The 25,570-nt window shown below is 50.2% G+C and overlaps 1 protein-coding gene across 1 annotated transcript in view; it reads right to left on the bottom strand.

The window, feature by feature from the left end:
- Positions 1–3,776: 3,776 nt before the first annotated feature.
- The window catches only part of PTDSS2 (phosphatidylserine synthase 2), a 36,885-nt gene continuing 15,091 nt past the window's right edge, over positions 3,777–25,570 (bottom strand). The window contains exons 4-12 of the mRNA XM_086472265.1: positions 21,106–21,173; positions 18,066–18,200; positions 17,000–17,050; positions 14,690–14,803; positions 13,086–13,204; positions 12,276–12,390; positions 10,018–10,163; positions 4,753–4,938; positions 3,777–3,944 (exon numbers count right to left, since the gene is read on the bottom strand). Coding sequence (XP_086328391.1) covers positions 3,800–3,944; positions 4,753–4,938; positions 10,018–10,163; positions 12,276–12,390; positions 13,086–13,204; positions 14,690–14,803; positions 17,000–17,050; positions 18,066–18,200; positions 21,106–21,173 — 1,079 coding nt within the window. The 3' untranslated portion in view covers positions 3,777–3,799. The remainder of the gene's footprint in view (positions 3,945–4,752; positions 4,939–10,017; positions 10,164–12,275; positions 12,391–13,085; positions 13,205–14,689; positions 14,804–16,999; positions 17,051–18,065; positions 18,201–21,105; positions 21,174–25,570) is intronic.

Below are 25,570 nucleotides of genomic sequence, written 5' to 3'. Positions count from 1 at the left end.
TGGGTTTTTGTTGGGGTTTTCTACCCCCACGGGGACGTAGCAGAGGTACCTCAGCCGGCTTCTGCTCCGGGTGGCACTGCCAGGCAGCCCGCCGCGCAGGAGAGCCCCTCGCCCTCGGGCAGAACACGCCTGGAAAAGCTCCTGGACAAGGCTGGCGTCAGGTGAGGGTTCCAAAAGCAGCACACAGGCCCCTGAAGGTCAGCAGTAGGACCAAAAATTCACTGGGAAAGGAAGAAAACCCACCCCAAAAAGGGCAAAGAATTCCTTCTGCAGCGACGGGGGGAGGTGAGCGGCGGCGAGCCGGGCCCAAGGCCGGTGACGGTCAGAACCCGGGAGCCTGCCGGGCTCAGCCCTGCTCCGAGCACCCACGCCGCAGAGCTCGGAGCTCCGCTGCTCGCCCGGGCAGGGGGTGCAAGGGTTCAGCGAAGCCCACTGCCCCCTCGAGCCGCCCTGTCCTCACCAGCACACACGCCCGCCGCCGCGCAGGGCCAGCACCTCCGCTGGGCACCACCGGGAGCCGCAGGCAGCCCCTCGGCCACCGAACCCCCCGCTGCCCGCACCGAGGGGCTTTCAAGGCTGCACCGTGGGCAAGCAGGGTGCAGGCAGGGGGTCCCCCCGCAGGCAGCTACCCAAGCGTTAAGGACGCAGAAGCACCACCTGAAGTCCTGCCTCAGCACACACACGGCCTGCCCAAGGGGGGACATCAAACCCAGGCGCCTCGCAGCAGCGCTGTGCCCCCACCAGCTTGCCTCCCCAACAGAGAAACTGCTTGCAAGAGAAAACGCCGCCCACGCCAGCCTTTGAGCACATTCTCACGCACCGTTCCCCTGCATTTTCCCTTTTTAGGGCCAACAACTTACCTTTGGGAAGCCTCACGACGAACACCAGGGTGTAACCGCACGAGGAAGACCTCGTTCCGCTTTCCTGGCAAAGGCAGCAAGCTGAGAACAGGCACAGCGAGACACGGACGTGCACGGAAGCGGGAGACCGCTGCCTCTCTCATCTCCACGGGGGTGGTCTCATTTTATGCCACCCCATGGGTTATCAGCTGCCCTTTCATCTTCTCCACAGGAGGCTGCTTTTGAGTGTCGCTGTGAGAGATGATCACGAAAGGATTCCTAAAACCAGGCAAGACTGCGGGGATCAGAGCCCACCTGCGGCGCCAGACACCGGTCTGTAAGGGCAGCACTGAGACTCCAAAGCTGCTCGGCACGTTGGGCACAGCCCAAGGCCCCTCTGGCGGGAAGATCGCCCTTGTCAGTGTTTCTGAATTCCAGCAGCGGCCAAGGGCTTGCAACACCCGTTTCTCTGAAAATCCGGACCCGTTCGTTACCTGAAGGCCCAGCACCCATTGCGGAGAGTGCCGATGCGCCCGCCGGCCTTTCTGCCGGAGCAGAACTGGGACAAGCCCCCTCGGCCCCCCCGTTCCACCCGCCAGGCGACCCGCCAGACAAACCACGAGCACCAGACGTCGTACCAAAGGACACACCAGCAAACATCGCTTTATTACACCGGCTGGGTTAGCCCGACTAACCAGAAAAGCTGTTGGGAGGGACGTGGACAACAAGTCAGTGTTTTAGGGATCGGGGCAAAGCTCCACCGCCGTGACCAGGGAACACACGCACGGAGCACCACGCGCACCTCCAGCTGTTCCGAAGGCAGGAGCGGGCCTTTGGCGGGGAGGGGAGGAGGGGGGCGGCAGTGACAGACCCCCTGGCCGTGCCCGCTGCCACCCGAACCACGAGGCAGACCCAGGAGGTCGATCGAGGGGGGCCACAGCGTCCAGCAGCACACACAGATCGGAGATACACTGACCTGAGCCTGGCTCAGCGGGGACCACACGAGCACAACACGCCGGGACGAGCTACCGAACGATCAGCTAACGCTTCGCAAGACTGGTCTGAAGCTGGACGAGCACGACTCCGGGCGGGAAGGCATAGAAAGAAATACTCGCTCAAACTCGGCACCCACTGCCCCCTCACAAACTGACCAGCACCCAGTTACGCAGCCGCGTCTTCCTCACTACCTCACAGCAGCAAAACACCACCACTGAAGAGCAGCCGGGGGTGACCACCCCCTGCGCCCCGCGCCCAAGGAAGAAGCCTGACGAGACCGCTCGCGTCGGTCACCCTCCCCTGCACTGGCCAAGCGCCCGGGGCACCCCCCGGCTTCATGCGTGGAGCTCTTTGGGTGCAAGCACAGTGCTTGATCCATCACGGGCTGCCCTACCGCTAAATGCTCATTCTTCAGGGGCGGAAAGTATCGGGGTGACCTGTAAACCTGGGAGAAATGCAGGTTGTGGTTGATCGTTCACGTACAAGACCAAAGCGGATCAAAACGGCGGATGTTCGCCAGCCAGCAGCTCTGCAAGTCTCCTGCCACGTAAAAAAGTCTGGGGTTGCACTCTTGCAATTTCACTGGTGGTACGTGGTTTTCTTCTGGATAAACACCTCCCTGAAAAAACCCTTTGACGGCCAGATCAGGGCACGGGATTTAAAAAGTGATATGGTTAACGGTTATGTCAGCGCCTCAGGCGCTGAAGCGAAGGCTTAGAGCAGCGGTTACAAACTGATGCTTAGAGCAGCACTTACGTTTTGGAATAATGACCTGGAAAAAAAAAAACCCCGCAGCCCAGGTTTCCAGTTCCTTTGCCCGGCTGCTGAGTCACCAGCAGCACCGCTGTCGGGCGGAGCTGCAGCCCGCCGCGGCTGCCCAGCGCCGGGCAGAGCGGCGACGCGCTCGGCCTCAGCCCGCTCCGCCGGCAGGATGGCGGCTGCGGGGGCGCCTCCGCCAGCGGGCTCGCGAGGTCGCTCCGTCTGGAGCCCCCGGGGCAGGAACGGGGCAGCTCGGAGGGACGCCGAGCCGGACGCGCCCCGCACGGCGGGCACCGAGAAGGAAACCCCTCGGTGAGCCAATGAGGCGAGCTGAGGGTAAGGCAAAGAACTTAAGACTGATGGAGTAACTCCCCGTTTTCTGCTTGTAACACATTTCACTCCACAAAGCGAAGGAAAGGCAGGTTGACCTTTCTTATTTAACCTTCCCTTACACTTTAGAGATGACCAAGACTAAAATAAAAATAATAATAACAATAAAAAAGAACTAAGGAGAAGTTGTCTGTCTCCCTAGAGCTGCGATACAACGTAAAACTATCGTAGGCTACTCCAGGACGCTGAAAGTCAGTTTAGAGAAAGGCAATAACCCCCGTACTACAGGGGCTGTAACAGTAGTGTACTGTATTACATTCTGTGCAAGTTACGCAACGGCTTCACAAGTTCCAGTTTCTCTACGTTTATCTCGCTGCAGTTCTGTTACTTGGTGGCTGAACACTTCACACAATCTTACTCCACAGCTCAAGGTAGTTTCAGCAGAACAAAAATCATTCCTTTCCTGTGTCTGGTGCCTGTACACTCCAAAACAAGTGTTCCTAATGCCCAAACGTCAACATCGAAATCTCACAGTTGACTGGAAATAGATCAGCTAGATTCCCTTTGCGCTTTGTTTTAAAGCCCCTGGTCTCCAAACCTCGATTTCAAGGAAGACACACAGCACGCTCGGGTGAAGAGCCCATCTCGTTGCAACGGCGTCGGTTCTACTTCCCTCTACACAGACTTTCTCCGACTCTGACTAGGTGTACAGGAGGAGAAAGGGCGCCTATGTCAAAGCGACATCTTTTCCCCAGGAGGACTTTCACAGGTTGGAAAGGTAACAACGAAAATTACAAGTTAGGTAGGATAAGGTTGAAACTGTCCACCAGGCCAACTCGAGCGCTACGAGCTCCTTTCAGCCCTTTGTCTGTTGCTCAAAGTTTCCTCTCCCGCAGTTTGTTCCCATTTTGTTCATCCAGCACCGACGAGTGTCCACCACCATTGCTCAAGGATTTGTCCTTTTCGTGTCTGTGCTCTTGCTTCTGTCGCCTGATCTCTTTATACCGCAAAGTGATGTCGCTAGAAAGACAGACAGACAGACAGATGTGAACCAGTGATGGGAATAAACAATTTCAACGCACAACAAAACCAGTAAGGCCAGTGTGATCTGGGTGCCAGCGCCCCTGGGACAACTTAACCCGCTTCAGCCTTTTGGCTGCAAGTTTCTAAAATCGCTGATGGCACTGAAGCACCCGAAATCCGCGTTTCTTCCCAGCAGCCTGGCCATTATCACCCCCTTCAGAAGCCCAACGCGACAGCACCGGCCACAAGAGCGGCCACTGCTGTTGCACTGGGCCCCCTCCGCAGACCAGCGCAACCCTTCCAGCCTCGTGCAGCGGGGGCAGCGCCCGAACCGAACAGGTTTAATGTGGCTCCCTGTTGCTGACACTGGGACAGCTCGGACAATGCCGACCCAGCAGGCTGTTCTCGCCAAGAAGCTGCAAAACATCTTCGTCTTGTCTAACTCGGGGCACGGGGAGAACAAGCGGCTGGTCTCGCCGGCAATCCCCACCCCGCAGGAAGACCGGGAGCGGTCAGACGCTCGCCCGTTCACCTGCTTCTCCACCAACACCAGCACAAGTAGCCCCACAGAGACCAAAGCGACCAGAGGCTTGACCCAGAAAGAAAACTGCCAGGATCATGCACAGAAAACCCCCTGTTTATTGAACAATTCTCACGGGAAAAGACTGCGGCTCTAGCCATCCCAAAGAGCTGTACTCTGTCTCCAGGAGGCCCTGAAGGGCAGAGACATTCGAAGAGGGGGTGTCCAGATCAAGCTCCCCCCCGAGCCAGGCTAGACCTGCACATAGCCCAGCGAAGCGCTCACCGAATGAAGAAGCGCCAGGCTGTCCAGGTGAGCACGAGCATGATTCCCAGGATCCAGCACTGGGTAATGTAGAAAGGAAGAGAGAGCGTGAGTGTATAGGGATCGTACTTCACGACGATCAGGAACTCCGTGGCAGTAATAGCAGCCACCAGCCACGCCTGCTGACCCAGTTTCTTATGGAACTTCCTGCAAAATAAACGCACAGATAAAACAAAGCCATCGCTGTAAAATTAAGCATTTGGAGAAACATTCATAAAAAGACAGCTGGGGTAATGATCTCCTTCAGCTTTGCACAATTCTAAAAGTCTAGCCTGGATTACACACGTACTAAGGCTACGCAGGCTGACCACTTTCATGTTGGTGTTGCTTAAGTTTCCTCTCAGAGGCTCTGAAAACACAGGAAAAATTAAACTTCATCATCACCATATGATGCAAGGAAGTATCCCCATTTTCAGGTTATCATTAAATCTGCACAAACAGTTACCAGGTTGAGATCAGCTGAGGTTCAGGGTATGAAACAGGAGCTCTGCTCCTGGATTTTCTCTGCAAACATCAAGCCACACTGCCGTAACCGTATTCAACCCCCGTACAACTGCATTCTGAAACTTACTCTCTTCCCCAAAAGGTGTTCAATGAGCTGTCACTAATGACCTCTGAACAGATTTAAAAAGAGGAAAGACTAACAACAAACAGGCAAGATACCCAAAGACACAAGGATGGCGTTTCACTTCCAGGACAACACAACCTCGGGGTAAACACGTGATTAATATTTAATCACCAGAGTTTGCTCTTAAGCAGTGCCAGAGGAGTCAATGGGAAGCTGCAGCGCTATGTACAAGTCTGGCGAAGGACTCACCAATCAGTAATGCTAGAAACTAAACTGCAGTGAAATCAAGACATCTATTCAGAGGCTCCACTTGCAGAAGGGATGATTGGAAACGCACGGTCTTCTGGGTCCCCTGTTCCTGCACGGGGAACACATGAACCCCAGATACCTGCGCGCTGCCTTTCAGGAAACCTCGTTCCCCTCCCAGGTAACGGCCTATTGCCAGAAACCTGGGTGAGTCTTCATCTAAACCAGTCACGTCCTCCGCTTCTGCATCAACCTGGTCTGTTCGGGTCCTTTCTAGACTGGCCATTTTCACAGCCTACTGACCCGACCGACCAGATGATCCCCGGGTCAATAATCAGAGCGCGGTCTGGGCAGCAGAACAAGCCTTTCTCACGCACTGGATTGCGCCGAAATCCTGCCCCCCGCCGCACCACTGGTGCAGCAGATGTGCTGTCCAACAGCGCAGTCAGGTGCGTCACCCCCCGCCTGGCAGACCAAGTCTTTGTTCTTCCACCACCCACCTTCTGAATCTAAAAGGGGGTTTATTCACATTGGGGGAAAGAACCAAGAGAAAGCTGCTAGAACTTGTATGGGGTTTCCCTCCGGCAAGGCATGATTTAATTTAAGGGTTCCTGAAATCCAGCTGGTTTGTATCGAGGACGACCGACCGTGAGAAAAGCAATACCCTCACCCACCATAATCACCAGCAGTTTCACCAGCAAGCACGCACAACTAATTTCCTCGGTAGCCTTTGGTTTGTGTCTTTTACTTGAAAACCACACAGAGCAGCACTTGGGTGCCCCTCCCTGTCAGCCCTACACCTACCGCCTCAACTGGTTGTTACGTCTCTGAAGATGCCCGAAACAAACCGGGCGGACAGAAGCACCACCACTAAACTTAAGGGTGGCTGTTCTTTTTTGCTGTCTGTTATCCCTTGTTCTGCACATCTCCGCTTTAATCGCAGGGAGCACCTCCTCTGCAGAGGGCCTTGCCCTCTCACTCAACCGCCGGGTATCCTGCAGTACATTTTCCCACCAGGTCCCTCCTCTCCTGTCCAGCTGACTCTGTTATTCCGTTCCCAACGCAGCACAAGATGCGAAGCGAAACACATCCAGGAAGAATTCAGCGTAGAGCGGCAGAACTGCTGGGGCAGGACAGAGGAGAGGGGGAGCAGAGCGACACCACGAAGCTGCAGAGGGCTGCGGAGAGAGGGCGGGACACGCCAAGACGTCCTCTGCAGTGCTTGGAGGGCGGTGCGGCAAGGGGGGGTTCTGGCCTGCCCTACGGCTGCTGCCCGGCTGAGGCACTGGCCTAACAAGCGCTGTGACACGCAGCGGCCACGTAAGCCCCTTGGGCCATGTTTTCTTGCGGGTTTCGCCACGCCGTGGGTGGAAGAGAAGCCACCTAACGAACCCCTGCTCAGCATGTCCTTGGAGAGCGGCGGCTCTGGTAACGCTTCCCTCTGCCGGGCGGAGAAACCAGCCTGCCCGACACCCTGCCCCGATCGCACGCACCCCAACGGGCCCCAGGCGCCTCCAGCAGCGCCGAGGCAGAGGGAGCTGCGACCACACGCTCGCTCCCACCTTCTCTTCCCTCTTCCCGTCAGACGCCAGCCCTGGGGAGAGCGCCCTTCCTCCAGCAGGCGTTTTCCTGTTGCTCAGGCATAGCTGCTCCGCTGCACCCCCCTGGATCTCACGGTCTGGGAAGGGATCTAAGCACAGGGATCAAACTGAGCTTCTCGTCCCTCTCCTGAATCCAGGGAGTCATTGCAAGTCAAGCACACAAAACACACAGTTTCTTAAACCTGAGGCCTTAGAGTCATATCTGACACCAATGCGCAAGTAACTGCAGAAAATTGGCCAAATGCACTGGAAAAAAGTATGACGCAGTAAATCAAGTGTAGGTTATTGCTGATGCAGATGGGATGAGCGCAGTCCATGTGCAAAAGTATCCCACCGAGACCAACTCTGATGAAAGGATTCCAGAAGTTGCTCCCGGTCGTTCACCTGGTATGACAGACTAAAGGGGCAGAAACTAGCCTTAACAGGCGGAGAGAGAGAAAAACCGCAACGGCAAATCTCTCACTGTGAACTCGAGCTGTTCAGACGACTGGGTCAGCCTTCTGCTTCGCTGATCTGCTTCCTCACTCGCCATCCGTTTCCTTCTCTAGCTTGTGACAGCACTGACAAAGAATCAGAGTAATCCCAGCAGAAGAGCTGTGCAGAACCTAAAGCTGCTGAGGAAGAAAGTTGGTTTCCTGCTCTTCTACTCATGAAATATTTTAAAGAAAACCCCTTTTTTTATTTGATGAATAACATTCACGGCCTCAATGGAGGCTCCTTGGACAAGACCTGAAGACTAGAAACCAGAAAGCTGTGACACGGTCAAATGCTACAGACTTACACCAAGACATTTCTGGTCAGGAACATTTCACACAGCCCGTCCTCTAGACTCAGAGGCAGCATGTGGATCACAACAGGAGCGTGGTATGCAAGAGCTGGAGAGCAGCTTCAAGAACCACCCCTCTTCCTGGTCTATTTTAATTCTAGATACCTTATTGTCACCATTGCTCAGAACCATCCTCGAAAGCAAAGCCCCAGAACTGTCTGCAGATATTAAGAATCCTGAACGAGAAAAAGAGTCTTCATATTTGAACTTCACTACTTCTAGACTAAATACTGCAAGGTTAGCTGAAGAGATCTCATCAGTTCATCTCAGACAATCCCATCACCACCAGACAAGGCAATGAGCCACATTTCTGACAAGGAAGGTCAATGGAACGTTGCAGCCTTTGCCCACGAAGGAGTTGAGTGAGTTTCCAAAAGCAAAAGGTCAGGAAGGTTTCTCATGTGCTGTTAGCTGGGAGCCTCTGGTACAGCCTGCTCTTCCCCAGCAGCTTCTCCCTACAACACAACAGGAAGGATCCAAAACCGCTCCTTGGTTCACAATGACGTGCAAGGGAAAACACACCCAGGCAAGCTGGTAAAACGAGGGTAGATTATCTCTGCTTGGATGACCTGAAATGCACGAAGGAATCGAAGTCCAGTTGCAAAAGCCTTCGCAGAGAAGACACGAGGTAAGACCAGATGCCAGGCTCTGCCATTTCGCACGAACAGTCTGAGGAGGTCAGCTCTGTGGTGCACCAAGCAGAGCCATGAACCTCAGAAGCGAGGGGGCTCGTCACCTTACCCACCAAGAGAGACCGAGCAGCAGGTGGTGGTGGCAATGAGGAAGACACGCAGCTCCGGATGAGTCTCTGCTTGCTGGAGGAACTTCTCAGCTCATTGAAAGAGTGGCAACAAACTGAACCAGCAACGAGGCACCAGCGACTGATGATTCTCCTAAATTTCAATGTTATGCCATGTGGTTGAACAGAGAGCAAAGGAGTTTTTCCAACCCAAACACAAGGACCAGAAGACTGCGAATGGTGCTAAGGAGAGGAGCTCACCCGTGAGAGGCAAAGACCTCTTCTTACCTTGGAGTTGGAGGCACATCCCAAACCAGCAGGTCCGACACCAAAGGCAGGGGCAGCCTGACACTGCTGAATGTCCTGAAATCCGACTAAGCAATGTGGGTTGACCCTTCTTCCCAGTTCTAGGAGTCAAAGCCTTGTAAGGGAAACTGATCTTCATTGAGTGTTGGAACCCTAAATTCTGAACACAGACACTTTTTGCGTTGGTCAGCGACAGACAACGAACATCCCTTGAAGCCAGACGTTGTCTCAGACTTAAGATGTGGGCTCAGGCAGTTTGTGACATTACTACTAAAACTTAAAAGAAAACGTGATTTTGAGAACAAAGCTTTCTCAGGTCTCACATGGTCTGCAGAAACAAAAGCAGCAAGGACAAATATGATGCTCAAGGAGGAACAGTCTGAAAGTACATGCACTGTCGTGTGTATGGGCGCGTTTTGCCTTCAATACACTTTGCTATAAAGGGTCCTCTGATCTGCAAGAGGATGCCACGAGAGCTCCAGAGGACCAGGGACCACCTCGAAGACAGCTCAAGGGAAGAAGCACCTTTAAGAAACGTTTTTTTTTTTCAGTTTGCGTCCTGTTGTCCTTAGAAGGTACATCTGAGGACTGCAGCTCCTGGCCATCACTCTGAAAGCGGAGTTCAGTACTCCTCTGCCCACAAGCCAGGGGCACGCCAGCTAATTTACACGCCACATTCTCAAAAGAGCGATCATTTATTAACAACTGAGGTTAAACACAGCGCACACAGAACACCCTTCACAACAGCTGTTCTCCAACCAGACATAGTCAGAATTTTGCTTCCAAACCAAAAGCACACAAAGTAGATGCTTCGGGATTAGCTCTTTTTGGCCCCGACAAGCTGAACTATCGCCCCGAGATGGATGCCAACAAGCTGAGGCAAATTCAAAATAAAGCAAGTGAAGCTCGACATGGTATATACACAAGAGGACTGGCTTACGGGTCATCCATGAAGTCGTAGATCTCCCTCATAGCCACACCTCCCACATTGACAAAAAAGACAAGTCGTAACAGGACCAAGTAGTGTTCTGGTGGCATCCAAAGGACAAACTTCAAGTAAAATGTGTTCAGCTCTGCCAATAAAAACTGAGAAAAAGGACATTTTAATTACATTCAGGAGACTTCACTGAAGGAAGCCTGGAATCGCCCTCTCTCCCTGCGCGACTCCCCCCACCATTTCTCTAACGCCGCAAAGCCCTAGGCACCATTACTGAGGGCACCAGCATCAGCTGCAATAATGACCAAGAACAGCTGGGTTTTCAAAAATTTTCTGTGTGTTGGAAGAGGGATTAAAAAAAACCCACAACAGAAACGTGGACAAGCACTGCCTCTAATTTTGAACCAGTTTATCGGGAGTTTGAAGTACCTGCAGAACTACTGATAAATCCAAAGAGCAACAACTTGTCCTTTCACTATCATTTAAAGTCTGACTGAGGGAACCCTGAAATAACCAGAGGCACAAGCCTCTTGGTTCGTTTTTCAACACAGTTATGCAAACTCCACTGCCAAAGCCAACTTAGGAGAATTGGTTATACATTTATAGCAAAATGTTCTCAAGTGAGCTGCCCTGGCAACGTCATTAAGCGAGCAAGCAGACACAAGTTTCTCACTTCAAAAGAAATGATAACAAACGGCATTAAGCGCTGTTTAATCCAAAAGAGCGAGCCAATACATGAAGCTGCTTATAAAGTGTCAGCTGAAGCTAGGCTTTGCTAAAGACACGGTATTATACCAAAGCCTAGGATAAATTGAGTGGAATCTCTCAGTTGCAGACTCTGCTGCAGCGCCCCAACCCCGGTTTCTTCAGGGAGCAGAGCTGGGAGCGTGCACACAGCAACCCTTCGGAGAAACCCGTCTCTTATGTACACAGGCACCCGGCCTCCTCCCTGCGGGAACCTCAGCAAGCGTCTGCTCTGCGCTGCGAGCTCGGCAAGCGTGTCACGCAGCAGAAATCAGGCGAGGGGAACTCGCGTTCAACTGGCTGAGTCTGCGAACCGCTGCACGCTGCTGCCTTCCGCACAGGCAGCCCCTCGGGTCTGAGTCTGACAGCGGCATAACATGCAGGGCTGTTGGGGGCGAGAGAGGGGCGGCGGTGGCCTGCCCCGCTGACCAACGTGCCCCACTCAGCAAACGGCGCCAGGGGACTTCGCTGGGCAGCCCCCAAAATAAACCACCACCAGACTGCAGATCCCACCTGTTTCAAGACGCTTAAAGCTGTGCTGCTCTAGCAACTGTTCAAAACCAGTTATACCCTGTCCCACAGCAGCAACACAGAAACTGGTTAACGCCCGTTGCCTCTGGAATCACTAGAGGTGCCAACAGGGGTTTTTTAGTTAAACTTCACAGTTGCTGAATGGACTGGAGTGGCTCAACCCAGAGCCAAGTGACGTCCCATGGAGAGCACAAAGGCCAAAGTCCCCCAGCTGACAAGAGGCAGGAGTGGGGAAAAAGCACTTAAAGCGCCCAGGTCATCCTCCCTGTCAGCGTCACGTGCGCGATGCCTGCGACTGCGAAGTGGAAGTCAGGAATTCCAGAGACACGTTCCCGTAGCACAGGCCCACGCTCAGCTGGCTGGACGCAGGAGGCAGTGCCCGTTCGGCCCGGCTGCTGGACATGCCAGCTCTCTCTCCGGTCTAAGCGGGGGAGCTCGTTTACCTGAGCTGGTCACGCTGGACGCTGCTAACAACATCACGTGCTACGTGTTCAGCGAAACACAAAAAAGGGAAAACCTAATTGAGTTTTTTAAGCCTGTATAAAAATTTTATCCGAGGCAAAGCTGTGCACTTCAGGAGCCACGCTGCTCCGAGCTGAGGCTCTGGTTAGTCTGCCCCAGCTGTAATGTCAACTGTGTCGGCTTCAGACAGAGAAACAAGCCGCTTCCATCCCAAGCCCATGTTTCTGGTAGCAGCCGTTACTTGCTGGGTTAGGTGTAGCTCACAGTTTATACTGCTCACATGGCCAATCAACACTGTTCAGTGAGCAAGAACAAATATTTATGCAATGAATCTGCAAACTGTAGCAGAGAGGTGGAGACAGACACCGTTTCTGCTGGTTTCGGAAGGGATCTCTGTGGGCCTCAACCAAAGAACGTCACCGTGTCAGAGTTTCATCCCAAGTTACCGTTTGTGCACTGGCTTGAGTGTTACAACACGTCAAATCAAATGGTAGAGAAGAGACAAGACAGAGAAGTTTTCTTACTACAAAGATTATGCCACAAACTGCTAGCCATCTGCGTAAGCTGGATGCTGGCTTCCACTCAAATTTGACCCAGCTGTACGGGGTGAACTGGAAGACAATTCTCTTCATTTTACCTCTGAAAAAAAGCAGAACACATTCTTGCAATTTTACAATAAGAGACATCTACTAATATTCCCATTTGAGGCAGCAATTCAGGTATGCAAATGCCTCTACTCCACAAAAATTACTACTTAATGAGATGAACATTCAGAGTTAAAGAGGAGGCTGTTATTTGGACTATCATTTTAAACTTTAATGTACTACACCCACTGTAGTGAGCAGTTCCTCAGTTCTGCTTTGCTCAGCTAAGCCCCACTACAGAAAAGGATAGTTCATCACCGGTACAAGACTACATGGGGTTTATTAAGTTTTACATTTCAGTGTCCCAATTCCCACCAAGTTCTGACTACTAGGAGATGCATGATTTGCACAAGGACCAAACAGATCCTCGCTGTGAACGGACGAGTATGATCCTGACTGCATCTCCTTTAACAATTTCATGAAATAAGCTCCTTTCCACAAGATGCCCTCATTCATCAGGCCACGCTCACAGCAGACGGGTACATTTTCAACAATTTCATTTGCAAGTTAAATAAAATTCTCGTGAACGAGCTTCCATGCAGTAGTAACATGCTACTAGATACTTGAGTGACCTGAACCCACGTGGATTCTTTAATTCAGAGCAACCCTAACAGAACAATCCTTCGACAACCGAGATCTTTAACACGGGCTCAAACTTTGTGCCATGCTACTGCTTCTGCACCAACTTACTTGTACGTAGGAATGTTCCAGAGTCCTTGCCATTTGTATGTTTTCAAAGACAGCCAAGACAGAGTCTTCATCCCACAGTAAATTCCTAATCCATTACACAAGATCACATCCATTATCCACTGCAAGGAGAAAAACAGAGCGATGCTGGAGAAGAAATCCCGAAGCTTGTGAAGGGAAGGTACTGGGGGACACACGCTCAGTCCCAAGGACGAACAGCCCCAAAGCACAGAGGGGCACGAACCGCCAGGAGAAGGGGTCTCGGCTGCCCAGGCCTACGCCAACAAAGCAGAAGTGTCCGACAGATGACGGCTGCAGATCCGCTTTTGCTGTACGCGCGCTGCCGCAGAGCAGACCTCCTCCTGCTCACTGGCAGCTCGACTCCATGACGTGAGAACTTTAGAGAAACACCAAAAAAATACCCGAACCTGTTCCTACAGACTGGACTTTGCTACGCCCCATAACTTAATGTGCTCTTTAAGCTCCAGGCTGCCTCCTAAAGAAATGACTTTGCTCCAAGCTCAGGGGGTGAAACTAAACAAGGGACTTCTCCCCACGCTCCGTCTTACTGCCGAGCGCTAACTCTGGAGATGGAGCTGTTGAGCTGAGAACCACCCGCCTGTCCTCCGCGTTCAGAGGAGCAGAGCACAGAGTGTTAATTCAGGAGAAGTTTTTTTTGAAGGCAAAATAGCTTTGCTCGATGTCTTTATACATAATGCATTTACTTTTATAAATACGACCATGCAGCAAACCATTACAGGCTTGGGAAAGAGCTTGTCCTGTAAGAATAAAGACAAGCCAAAATAACACAGGAACCATAGCTGTGTGCCCTCAGTGCAGAGCATTCTGATCGCGCTGGTAACTGATTTACATTTCATAGGAAAATAAAATATGAGTTTAAAAAAGCGTGTCACTTTAAGCTATAGAGCTTGTTTTTCCCAGAGAAACTGGATCACAGTAGTCCCTCTGGCTTGAAAAAACACACACAAGCAAAATTTTAGGACAAGAATGGCAACAGACCATCACGTGCAAAGACCACACAGCTTTTCAGCAAGGCCAAATGTTTATCTTTTAAAATGTTTTCATAAACCACACCAGCAACTGTACACACAGTAATATTTACTGTTTTCAGAGAACAGCGAAGATAGGTTTGTACAGAAGAAAGAGCTGGACGCAAATTGCACTGTGTCTGGGTTTGCTTTGTGTTTCGGTTTTGTGGGTTTTTTTTTAAACAGGCAAAAAATCACCATCTGAAGCTTTACACACAAAATTTTACCTTTCTCTTAATTTCAGATTTTAAGGTTTGTACCATCACCAACTATTTGAAAACGCTCAGGTAAAGCTCTAGATTCTCTCTCTGGTGTGAAATGAACCAAAACAAATATTTAACCGCTTGCAACAGCCTGAAAACCCACAAAATTATACAAACAGCACAACAGGCATTACAGACTCAACACGGAGAAGCACCAGTGCTCCCGAGCTGCAGCAGCCACACGTGCATCTCTGGCCACAGGCACACGATACGACCGAGTTCTCGCCATTTCCCACCCCTTCCCTTTAAAATGTGCATTTCCACCCAAACCCGCCATGACCCCCGCTGTACATACGTGATCCCACCAACATTCACTGAAGTTTGGAAGCTGGTGCTCCAGACTGTACTCCAGAAACTCAAACATCACACTGATGATCATACACATCCACCAGTCTCGAATCATCAATGTCTACACAAAGGGAGAAAGAAAATCTTTCAGGTACCCACAACAGTTGCACAACAACCCAAACCCCACTGCGACCCCCAGTGTTTGCACACCAGCCTGCGCAGAACCAGACACCGCTCACACCGATGCCCTTCAGAAATCTAAATAAAGCAGAACTCCACGAACACTGCAGAGACACTGCTCAGACTTAGTGGATGGAAAAATCATTATGGTTTTTTCCTAGTTTCAAAACTGATCACTTAAATGATGAGTGATTAAAAATGAGATTAAAAAATGAGATTAACCCTTCCAGCCTCTGAGCACAGGGGACACGCATGGTGCGCTTTGCTTACCGGGCACTTCTAGGGCTGAACATCTTGTCTCCAGTATCCAGAAAAGGACTAGGAAACTCATGACAATCTTATTTTTATCCTGTGATAGTTTAGTAAAGCCAAATGCTCACAGGCCTCTCAATTTATGCAGCACAACAGACAAGACAGATAGTGAAGCGTATAGATGATGTAATACCACTACACGAAGGAATAAAGGCAGGCAAGATGGGATTCAGAAGGAAGTCAGTCAATTAAATGAATGGAATTACCAGGTGCTCCACCACCACAGGGAGCATCGTTCTAATGCTGCTCAGAAAGGCCTTGTCAGAGCCTGCTTAATGCAACCTTTTCAGGAGTCACCTGCACTAAATCTCAGCCTTGACTGCGCTGGGACACCTGAGTCTGCTTTACACCAGCCAGCAGCTTGTCAGGGCGAGCAATGAAGAGCAGCATCTCCTTCCACAATCAGCATAAGGATTTGGCTGAGCTGCACAGCTAGAACACACACATCATCTCAGCCTGCTGCCAAACCTCGGGAGGAGATCTGCGGTAACACCTTAGTCCACATTTCTAAGTGGACAAGAGCACAGAGAGCCAGCACGTCTGGTCTGCTGTGTCCTCAGCACGGCACCTAGATGGAAGGAGCCAACCCCAAACGTGCTGGCAGCGATGCTGCAAAACTGAACGTAGCTTGGCGTTGACCACCTCAACCAGGAGATGGAAAAATGTAAGATACGCGTTATCACACGTTAGTCTGACAACATGAGGGCGAAATGACTCAAAGCAAACGGGGAAGCCCACAATAATTTCTGGTGAATGCGGCACATTCATTCTCAATACTGCCAGTCAGGTGCTTTGAGACAAGGCTTAAGAGTCTGTCACTCAAATCAGACCAAAAAAAAAAAATAAAAAAAAAAGGAAAAAACCCCACATGCTCATCTCTGTTTATGAGGACAATTGATACTTAAATTCCTAATGTAATTCTCTCAGATGAAGAGGATCCAACTTTCTCCAAATTTACAACTCAACAGACCAACAGAGCAAGCCACCAACAAGCTCATCCAAAGTCAAAGTCTGCCCATGCCCAGTATACTCATATTTGGGCTATGGGGGAAAAACCCCAGACCAACCCACACTCATAGGATACACCTGCACTTTTGAAATGGTAAAACAAAACAACAGTTGTAGCTTATTTTTAAAACAGCCTGAGCTTTTCAGGTTACTGTTTACGATGGTTAAAAGTGGTTCAGTTTATTATTTATGATGGTTTAAAGTTAGCTAGGAAGGTTGCTCGGGTTTAAAAAAAGCTAATTCTTAGGCCAAAGTAACCAGCAAAACACGTGTTGAATGTGTTCTGCCAGACAAGCACAGCTGGAACTCCTTCCACAGCTGGTTCACATGCACTAAAAAGTAACCAGGATGAAACCACCACCCACTTAATGATCTAAAATCCCCATGTGGATGCCCCTGGCAAAAGCCTGCCTTAGAACAGCAGCCGTGCACCATCGCACATCCGTGCTGGGTAACAGCAGGCTTTCCCTGCCCTCTCTGAACGCCGTCTTCCCCACCCTCTGCATTCAAAGGTCACCGAAGCATTTATCTTGCTACAGGAGTGAAGGATTTTACTTGGATTGGTCTGACCTCAGAATGAATTACGGTGGAGGAGGGAGCTTGTCAATGTAACGTTACTTTGGAAAGAAATGAGGTGACCTAACGTGGTCGGGGGGGGGGGGGGGAAGCCTTTCATGTATTACAACCACTCAGTCTAGTTCACAGATGAGTGCCTAATATAATTGATCCCAAAGACTGGCATCGCTAAACCAGCAGCAGTCAAGCTTCAAAACTAGAATATTACTGTAACCGGAATGTGACAAAGACCCATTCTTACTTTCAGGTACCAGCCGAAAAAGTGAGCAGGAACAAAGCCATCCAGTTTGTCCTACAAACCAAGAAGACAGTGGAGGTCACTTTGCTCTACAAACAATAACCCACTCTTATGGATTACTTTCCCTCCCCGCCCCGAGAAAAATGCAGCAATAAGCTTCCGTTGTTTCACACACAAATACCAGATGCATTTTATGGGTTTCTTTGTTCTCAAGTGCAGGGCACAAACAAGGTATCTTCAAAGCAAAGTCAACAATTTTAAAGGGCAGAAACTGTAATCAGGATTGTACTGATAAAGTGGAGACTGACTTTTTAATGCTAAACCTCACGCTCCTTACCTTCCCTCGGGACGGAAGCAGAGTAAGTTCAAACCAGAGCAAAACCATGCATTTCTTCATCAGACCCCCACCTTCCATCTAGCAGAGCTTCTTAAATATTATCAGTCCTGCCACCATAAACCCCTGGGCAAATTGTGCCTTTCCTCCTCCTAGTTTTGGTGCCAGACTAGGACAGCTGTAATTGCTCCCAGTTATTCCAGTTCCTGATGCACTGAAGACCCACATGGCAGACCCAAAGGATTCAGTGCACAAGCACTAACAGCTCCGTGCCATCAGGGAGTTGTAAACAACAAGAATTTCTTTGCCCTTGAACTTCAAGTCTTCTGTTTGGCTGCAAGAAACAATAACCTGACAGTTTCTGGTATTCAGAAAAATGCAACTTATGGTTGGCTGGGCAACACGCAGCTTCTGAACTCTGTGCCTCGAGGTGGCCGTAAGTAGGAGATTCTTTACGCACACCAATATACCCAGACTCCTAGGGGAAAAGGTTTAACATCAACAATCTGAGAAACAACAACTGTTAAACAGTTTACGTTCTCTCCTGGGCACTGTAATCTGATCGACAGGCAAGGCAAAGGGAAGAGAAACGAGGGAGCCAGGAGTCAGCCACGACCTGGTCTCTCATTCAACACTCAGACAGACCCACGACTGCACTTTGAAGAGTTCAATTAAGCCACCTTTGACAAAAAAAACAGTCAGATTCATTAGCAAGTAACTTTATTTGTTCCTTACCCAGACGTTGTGAAACGGATCCGTTTCGTTGCCAGGATCATAAATGAGGCAGTTGCCGCCGTAGTCTCTTTCCGGCAGAGGAACCCCCAGGTGCGGATCAATGTACTTCATGAACTGCCTGCCGTCCTGCACGGTCTGCAGAAGGGACACAAACCCGCCTTTCCCTCTTAGTAAGTACCAATGCACAGAAGAGCACAAAACCCATTAAGATCAATATTGTGTCTTCAAATGTTTCGGTTTTTTCTTTTTCAAATTTGTTGCAAAACAATTCTTGAAATATACGCAGACCTCAAAGCATCACACGGCACACAGAGCTGACCTTGAGCCTCCAACGCCAAATGTTAAGGAAAAAAGTGGCTACAGAATGAACCTAAGATTTCCTAAAGATGAAAAACCAGAGATCCTGAACTCTGCTTCCTAAGCCCCTCCTCTACGCCCCCTCCCCGCCAAAAGCACTGGAACTGGCACACAGTCCATCCTTCCCACGGACCCTTCTGCCCTTCCTCTCCCCTCCTCGACCTTGGCGAGGGTCAAGACAAAGCAGCCAGTACCTCGGGAAAGGCTCGTTCAGCGGCTGCATCCCCTGCGCGAGCGACCTGCTGCCCTCCCCCGAGGGCGGGGAAGCTCCAGCAGCACCTCGAACGCGCGGCTCGACCGAAACGCAGCGCCGCCAGCACCAGCCGGCCGAGCACACCCAGGAGGGCACGGGCAGCAGCACCAGGCGGGCGCGTGTGCCCCGCTCAGCGGGGCTGCAGGCAGCGGGGCTGCATTTCCCGGCACAACAAATTTAGTGCGGCTTGTTGAAAAAACGGTTGTTTCAAATAAGGTGCCGCCAGCAGCGTGGGTAATAAACTTGAAGCAAACAGCAAGGAAGATACTATCAAAATATTAGTTATAAACCTGAACTAATTTACTAGTAACTCCAACACACCTTTGCTGAGTCAGTACTCCCCAGCGACTGCTCCCTGTTGCGCTCGATGTTTTACCACAGAAGCGACACGCCGTCGGTGACAGAGGAGCAGACACCCAGAAGAGCAGGGCAAGGCCAAAATTAGCTGCTAGTCTTACATTCACTGTAAGGCAAGTCTCAGCTACAAGCAAGCTTGTATTTGCTTCTAAGGAAGTTCAGTCACTTACAGACTCAGCGCAATTTTAACCTTCCCTAAACCCGTGCAAAGTAATACTGTATTTTCAGTGAAGAGCTGACCCACAGCTAGCGAGTGTCCTTAACTACTAACTGCCTGGTAACGTAACGTACTGCCAGAGGAAAGCAAAGCAATTCCAGGCTTTGCTATTACAATTCAGAATGACAACAAATAAAAATGAAACGCATTATTCAGCCTGACTGCAGCTAGTCAGGCGTATCATTTACAAGGGTGCCTGGAAAAAAAACAAAACAGGGTAACACGGAACAGTAAGAACAGGAGAATATATTGGAAGTGAGCAAGTACTCCTCAGTGGGGAGGAGTAACAACAGAGGCAGGACAGACTGCTCATGCCTGCAGAAGGGTCAGAACTCCAGCCCCTCCCAGCAGGACAGGCAGCCTGAAAGAAACCCTAATGAGACCTTAGGGCCCTGCACAAGGGTTTGCACTGAACCCCCAAGTCATGTCAACGGGACAGAAACTCACCTCCTTGTTTACTGATCTACTGCAGACACGTTCTGGCTGCCCACTGAAACAACGAGCCAGGCACAGGGAAAAAAAAAAAAAGGACAGTTTTATGTTCTTAAGAGAGCTTGGCACTGACTTCTGGGAGGCTACAGGAAAGCCAAGCAGAACAAGAAATGCTGGAGCTAAAGGAAATCTTTGATTAGCTGGAAAAGGTTTGACAATATCATGAACTTGTTTGCAAGGCAAACGCCCTGCTCCAACAGAAGACAGGTCCTGATACCCCCAAACTCCAGCCCCTCTTCAAGCTCACTTGGCCTCTAGAGGGAAAACATTTTTTCTTAGAAACATGTTCCTCATCCCTCTCTCACCTACAACCATTTTCTAAAGCTGCCTGATGAGGATGTGACGGTGCTCGCACAACCCTTTTAAAACACAGGGCACCAAACGCCAGTGAGGTGTCGGCCAGAGGGACCCACCTGCCAACGGCCAGCTGGGGACCCCACAGAACCCAGCTCTGCCGAGCGGCCGGCTGCCGGCCGCAACAGCACAGTGACCTCCCGGGTCTGAGCTCTGCGTTTGCTTTTGGTTTCAAACCACGCTGCTGCCTGAGGAGCTGACCGCAACAACCGGACTGAGTCACTGAGGAAAGGATGAGTCTCCTTCAAAGCCTCAAGCTCTTTCTCGGCACTCGACCTCGATGTGCAGGGCTGTAAGCGTACGTACGGGAACACAACGGCTTTGCTAACAGCGTCGGGTTTACTGCGCTTATCTCTGAATATTTCACTTCAACTGCTGCATTTCTGAGAAGTCAGAGACTTGTAAAAGCCAGGAGAAAATTCTCTGTTCGCTAAAGGACAAGAATACAGTAAAAAATAACGTGCGTTTTCTGGAAGTACCGATAGCATGTCTTTCTAGAAAAAACCACCATCCCCAGTTTGCTGCCACTACGCAAAGCTGTGTATGAAGTTTTGGTTTATTGCAAAAAAAAAGTTCAAAGCACCTATCATTCAAGGTAAAAGGTATTTGAAAAGTTTAAACAAGAGGAATCCACCCCACGAGCTGTAGGATCTAAGACACTAGCAGCTGGTACTCGCTTCAAGTCCAGCAGAGCAGAGACTAAACATGAGAAGCTCCAACTCCTGATCGTTTGAGCTGAACGAGAACGGACTTTTTACCACCTCATTTAAGAACACTTCACTGCAGCGTCCAACCTAGGCTGAGACCAACTGCAGGTTAGACAAGGTGAAATATTTTTGCATTATTATAATTTTTCCTCAACCTGGAAGTCTCTTTAAACAGCACAACGATTCGATTTCACAAAAACGAAGAGCACCTCGTGTAGAGAGTGAGAATCCTAAGAAACACCACAGAGGATTTTATATCCACATCAAACTGTCATTTAGTAACTAGAGGTCCAGGTTACTTACCTGGAAGAGTATAAAGATGAGGAAGAGCTCATACACGACGCTGACGCACAGCCAAAACCTCCAGTAGGCTACAGAAACAGAGAGGCAGGACGTTAGCACGTTCTGAAGCAAACCAGCAGTCAATTATTCATTTACCGTAAGGTCACTAAACATTGCAAGAAGAGATGCACCCACCAAGGAACGACGAAGCCCAGCGCTCAAGGGAAGTGCCCACCACCCTTCCTGCAGGGTACAGCCAGAGAGGCCATAGCCACCCCACAGGCCGCTACGCAACTTTGCCGGAATTGCGCAGGATCTGCGAGAACAGCCCAGGATCCACCACGGCGCTTCAACCCGATGAACTAAATCTTGAAGAGTTCGAAGGAAGGATATGTGCCACTTGCAATGCTTTCTAGCAGTCCGCGGAGGAGAACGACATCCTTCCTGAACGAATCTAACTCCTTTCTCTGCGGTCTCACGTAACCTGACGTGTCCAACTTTGGTTTTCCCAGCCCCATCACAGCTAACCCGCTTTGCCAGCTTCTGCCTAGCTACTGCTGAAACGACAAGCCCACGACCGGCAGGAGGAACCACCGCCTTTACTTTGGTAAGCCCGTCTCCTTCCCTGAAGACACGGCTGTTTCCTCAAGGGGCAGAAAGCATTTCAAAATACCAAAGATATTTTCAACTCTTACTAGGAATTAAATAAAAAGAACTACCAAAGGTTTAGCAGGTGCTAGATGCAAGACCTACGAGATCATCTGAAACTCTTCATAACAAGAGAAGTATCACGCAAAACCCAGCTGCTGCAGAGCCTGCAGTTGTTCTCACCCTCCCAAGATGTGCGATCGCAGCCCTCCTCACACTGAAGCAACACCTGAATCTAAAGGGTACACAAATTAAAGCGTTTGTACGTTTCCAGATCCATCGTTGTCACCTCAGTTCTTCTGAAAGACTCATCCTCAAGGGACAGGCTGTCTGACTGTCCCGGGTACAAGCCCTGTGGTCCAGGGGCCCCATTCAGGCCCCTAATTCATCCGACTCCACGCCGAGACTGGTTTGGTCTCCCTTCCATAAAGCGACCCCCAGGCTCTGAAATCTCATCCAGCATTTTTGTTAACTCCCTACGAGAGGAAGAAGCCCGTACGTGTACGGACAGGGCGCTCCAGTGTTTTTTCCTAACCACTATGCAAGACAGTTGAGCAAAACTTGACTCATTCCAAGCGTGTATTTAAATCTCACAGCGATGTCACACACTAATCACTCTGGAACGATTTTAATAGACTTTCCTTCAGGTGTTTCCTGTTGACACTTCTGACACAGAGCTCTGCTTCCACGGCTACACTGGCTGATAGTTAGAATCAGATTGGGGTGAAGAGGAATCAGGGCAGTCACTCACATGGCTGAGTGGTGACAGCGAGCTGCTCCACCTGCATGAACATGGTTTGCCATGAAGTGAAAAAAACCAAGAACTTTCAATCCTGATTTGGGCATTTACTTCAATTAACTCCAGGGTATAGGTTACATATATATATATATATAACCATGGCATAAACAACGCAAGAACTAAACACGAACGCCAGGCTTGCAAACATACTTGTTCACCAGCTCAGAACCCAAAGCAAATCGCCGTGGTGCTGCAGAGCTTCACAGAGGCTTGTTTGCCCCCTGAAACAAAAAGAAATGTTGTCTTTGCCCAATTCAGCCTCAAGTAGCGCCCCCCCAAAATCCACATTTTTAAAAGTCTCTGACATCCTGCTTCCAACACCATCATTAAAATAGATTGGAATGTGAGAAGATGTGACCTTTTTTCAGCAAAACTGCTGAATTAATTTCATCAAAACGGCCTACTTTACACTTCCAGGGGAAAAACAAAACCAAAAACAACATGAAAAAAGGAAAAATAAAAAAGGCAGGTGTGGCCTGGAGAAGAGAAGTTCAGAGCTGGCAACAGCCTTCACTGGAAATTTGGAACTTTAAAGATTTTTACTTGAAGTCTACAAACATAATTGTCATTTCTTCATTATGAAATATGATGAAGTGTCTTCTTAGGGGTCAGTCATTAAAAAACCCAAACAAAACTCTAAGGCAAGTTATGAGGCGGTTTTGCCCCTGGTCTCCTCGAGGGAAGGCAAAGCAGAGCTCAGCCTACCTTCTCTTCTCCGTGGTGAGGCAGTAACCAGCGCCCCCGGTGCAGCTGTCCTCACCAAAAGCTGTAAAAAGAGCAAATTGCGACTTCTGCCCTTCCTTCAGATTGGATTAACTTTCAAATCCACCGGCAAGTTTCACTTGGAAGGACCGTCCGAGCGTGTGCGTGCGCCCTCTCACCCTTCCGAACGCAGCTCAGGAAAAACAAACAAGCAAAAACCCCTCCACGGGCTGAAGGACCATCCGGGAGACAGGAACAAAACCTGCACCACTGTGCTGCTGAAGAACACTTCAGCCTTTTGCACGCGAGTCTGCAGGACAGAAACGCAGCGGTGACTAAGTAACTACAAAAATCAGTTTGTGCTTGATAAGGTGGTTTCTATCCTTTCCTACGACGACTGCGTACCTCGAAGAGTAAACACCATGTTCAAGGCAGAACTCAGAATGAACCTTTCATGAAGACACTTCTCCCAGAAGAACTGAGCGGTGTTTCCTTCAAACATCACCTTCAGACCAGGAGCCTTAAAAAGGCAGAGGATTTTTCTGACCTATACACCCTTGTACGACAGGTTTTACAGTACTCACGGACATAAATGTGGCAGACTAGTTCTGAAACTGATGTACACACAGTTCGGAAAGCAGAAAAACCTAAACCCTTATCTGAGCCTTTCTTCTCCGATATACGCAGGGTTCTGGCAGCAGACGGTCTGCAGCTGCTGAATGCGCCCAGCAATACTTCGTAACAGAAACACAAGATCTGGTTATAATTCAGTGTGCTTTCTCTGCGGCTGACCTAAGTACCCAAGAGGTTTTGAAGGCTACTTGATACCTGTACGTGTACACCAGAAACAAGATGTTTTCAAAGCTGCACAAACATCATGTTCTCCCTCTTGCTGGACTGGCCTCAGCTTTAGCCGTAAAGTTATTTTTGGCATACCTCTAATATTTGTTTTCCTTAAATGCACTTGTCACCATGAACCTCCCTCCAATTAGAACTACCTTCCTGATGAAGTAGGCTCCAGCTGATCATTTACAAAGCTGACAGTTCAGTGATTCCTATGCTCAAACACCGAACTGTTGCCATTGTAGGGAGAGTCGAGAACACAAGACCAACGCTTACCGAGCGCGCGCTGCCTGGCTGAGCACACAACCAGCCACTTACCCCTACCCATCACCAGAGGTTTGTGTTTGACCTATGCCACCTGAACGGCTAAACAAGTAAAGGAAAAAAACCCAAAGGAAAGCAGGCTTATATGGAGCAGGGAGAACAAAACCAAAACTCGTTGCTTTAGCAAAACCAACGGTGAGTTGGCATGTTTGAGCTGCGTATCAATAAATCAGGTGGAGCGACACCGAGTAAGAAGAGCTGCTTAAACAGAACACCACGTTAGGCACAAAACCCAGACAAAAATACAAACCGTGCCTGAGCTGGTCGTAAATAGGTACAGGCAGACTGAGTAACAGGGCTCCAAAAACCTCCCGACAGAAGCAGGGCATGAAACCCAGCTCCGTGCAAGGCACAGCCTGACGAGCTCCCTGACAGACCCGACGCGGCGGTACGTGACCGCAGGGACCTGCCCGACCCGAAGGCTCCCTGCTGCCCTACAAAGGGAAGCAGCACCCACCAGCAGCCGGCGCCGCCAGTGCCTTTGAGATGAGATCTTCCTCCCAGAACAGCACCTCGAAGCTGAGGTCAGGGACTCGACTGCCTGACGGGCACCTCCGCACACCCCTCCCGAAGCGGAGAGCTGGCGCCGAGCCTCACGGGGCCGCCATGCCCTCCGCTGCCTGCAAGAGCCTTCCCGCAGGAGAGCCGTGGGGAAAGACCGCGATTCCTCTTCAGACAGGCACCCAGGCGTCTTGCTGTGACTGTGCAAGTGCCCGCGACCCCTGCGAGCCGCTATAGCCCCCGACAACCACCCTGCAGAAGATCGTCCCTCCAAACAAGCGAGAGGAACGGTGAAGTGAAGACAAAAGACGACACGAATGCGCCCAGTATTTGAAGCGATTGACTACACGGGAGCTTCTTCAACCACCCTGTTCACAGGCAGTTTGGTTCTGCTGAAAGATCCTGAGCTTCAGCCCAGTAACTGCTGTTTGCAAGACAGGAGCACGCAGCGGTGGTAGACGTTGGCTCAGCCTACGCTGGGAGTTTGCTGTAGAGATCTCTGACCTCTGGGCTTTCCCCATCCAATTTGTACTACTTTGCTCTAGGGAATAGGAATTACTTCCATGCCAGAAGAAACCACTGGGTGTTCTGAAACAGAAAGCACCCAAATATCACCAGTGTCCTTAAAAGGAGTAATTTGTCTTACAGAAGGAACCGGAATCAACCTAA

This window comes from Leptosomus discolor, chromosome 12 (assembly GCF_034619465.1).
Source record: "Leptosomus discolor isolate bLepDis1 chromosome 12, bLepDis1.hap2, whole genome shotgun sequence".
Classification (NCBI taxonomy): Eukaryota; Metazoa; Chordata; class Aves; order Leptosomiformes; family Leptosomidae; genus Leptosomus; species Leptosomus discolor.
The sequence above is the reverse complement of the archived record's forward strand: the minus strand, read 5'-3'. Positions and strand labels throughout refer to the sequence as shown.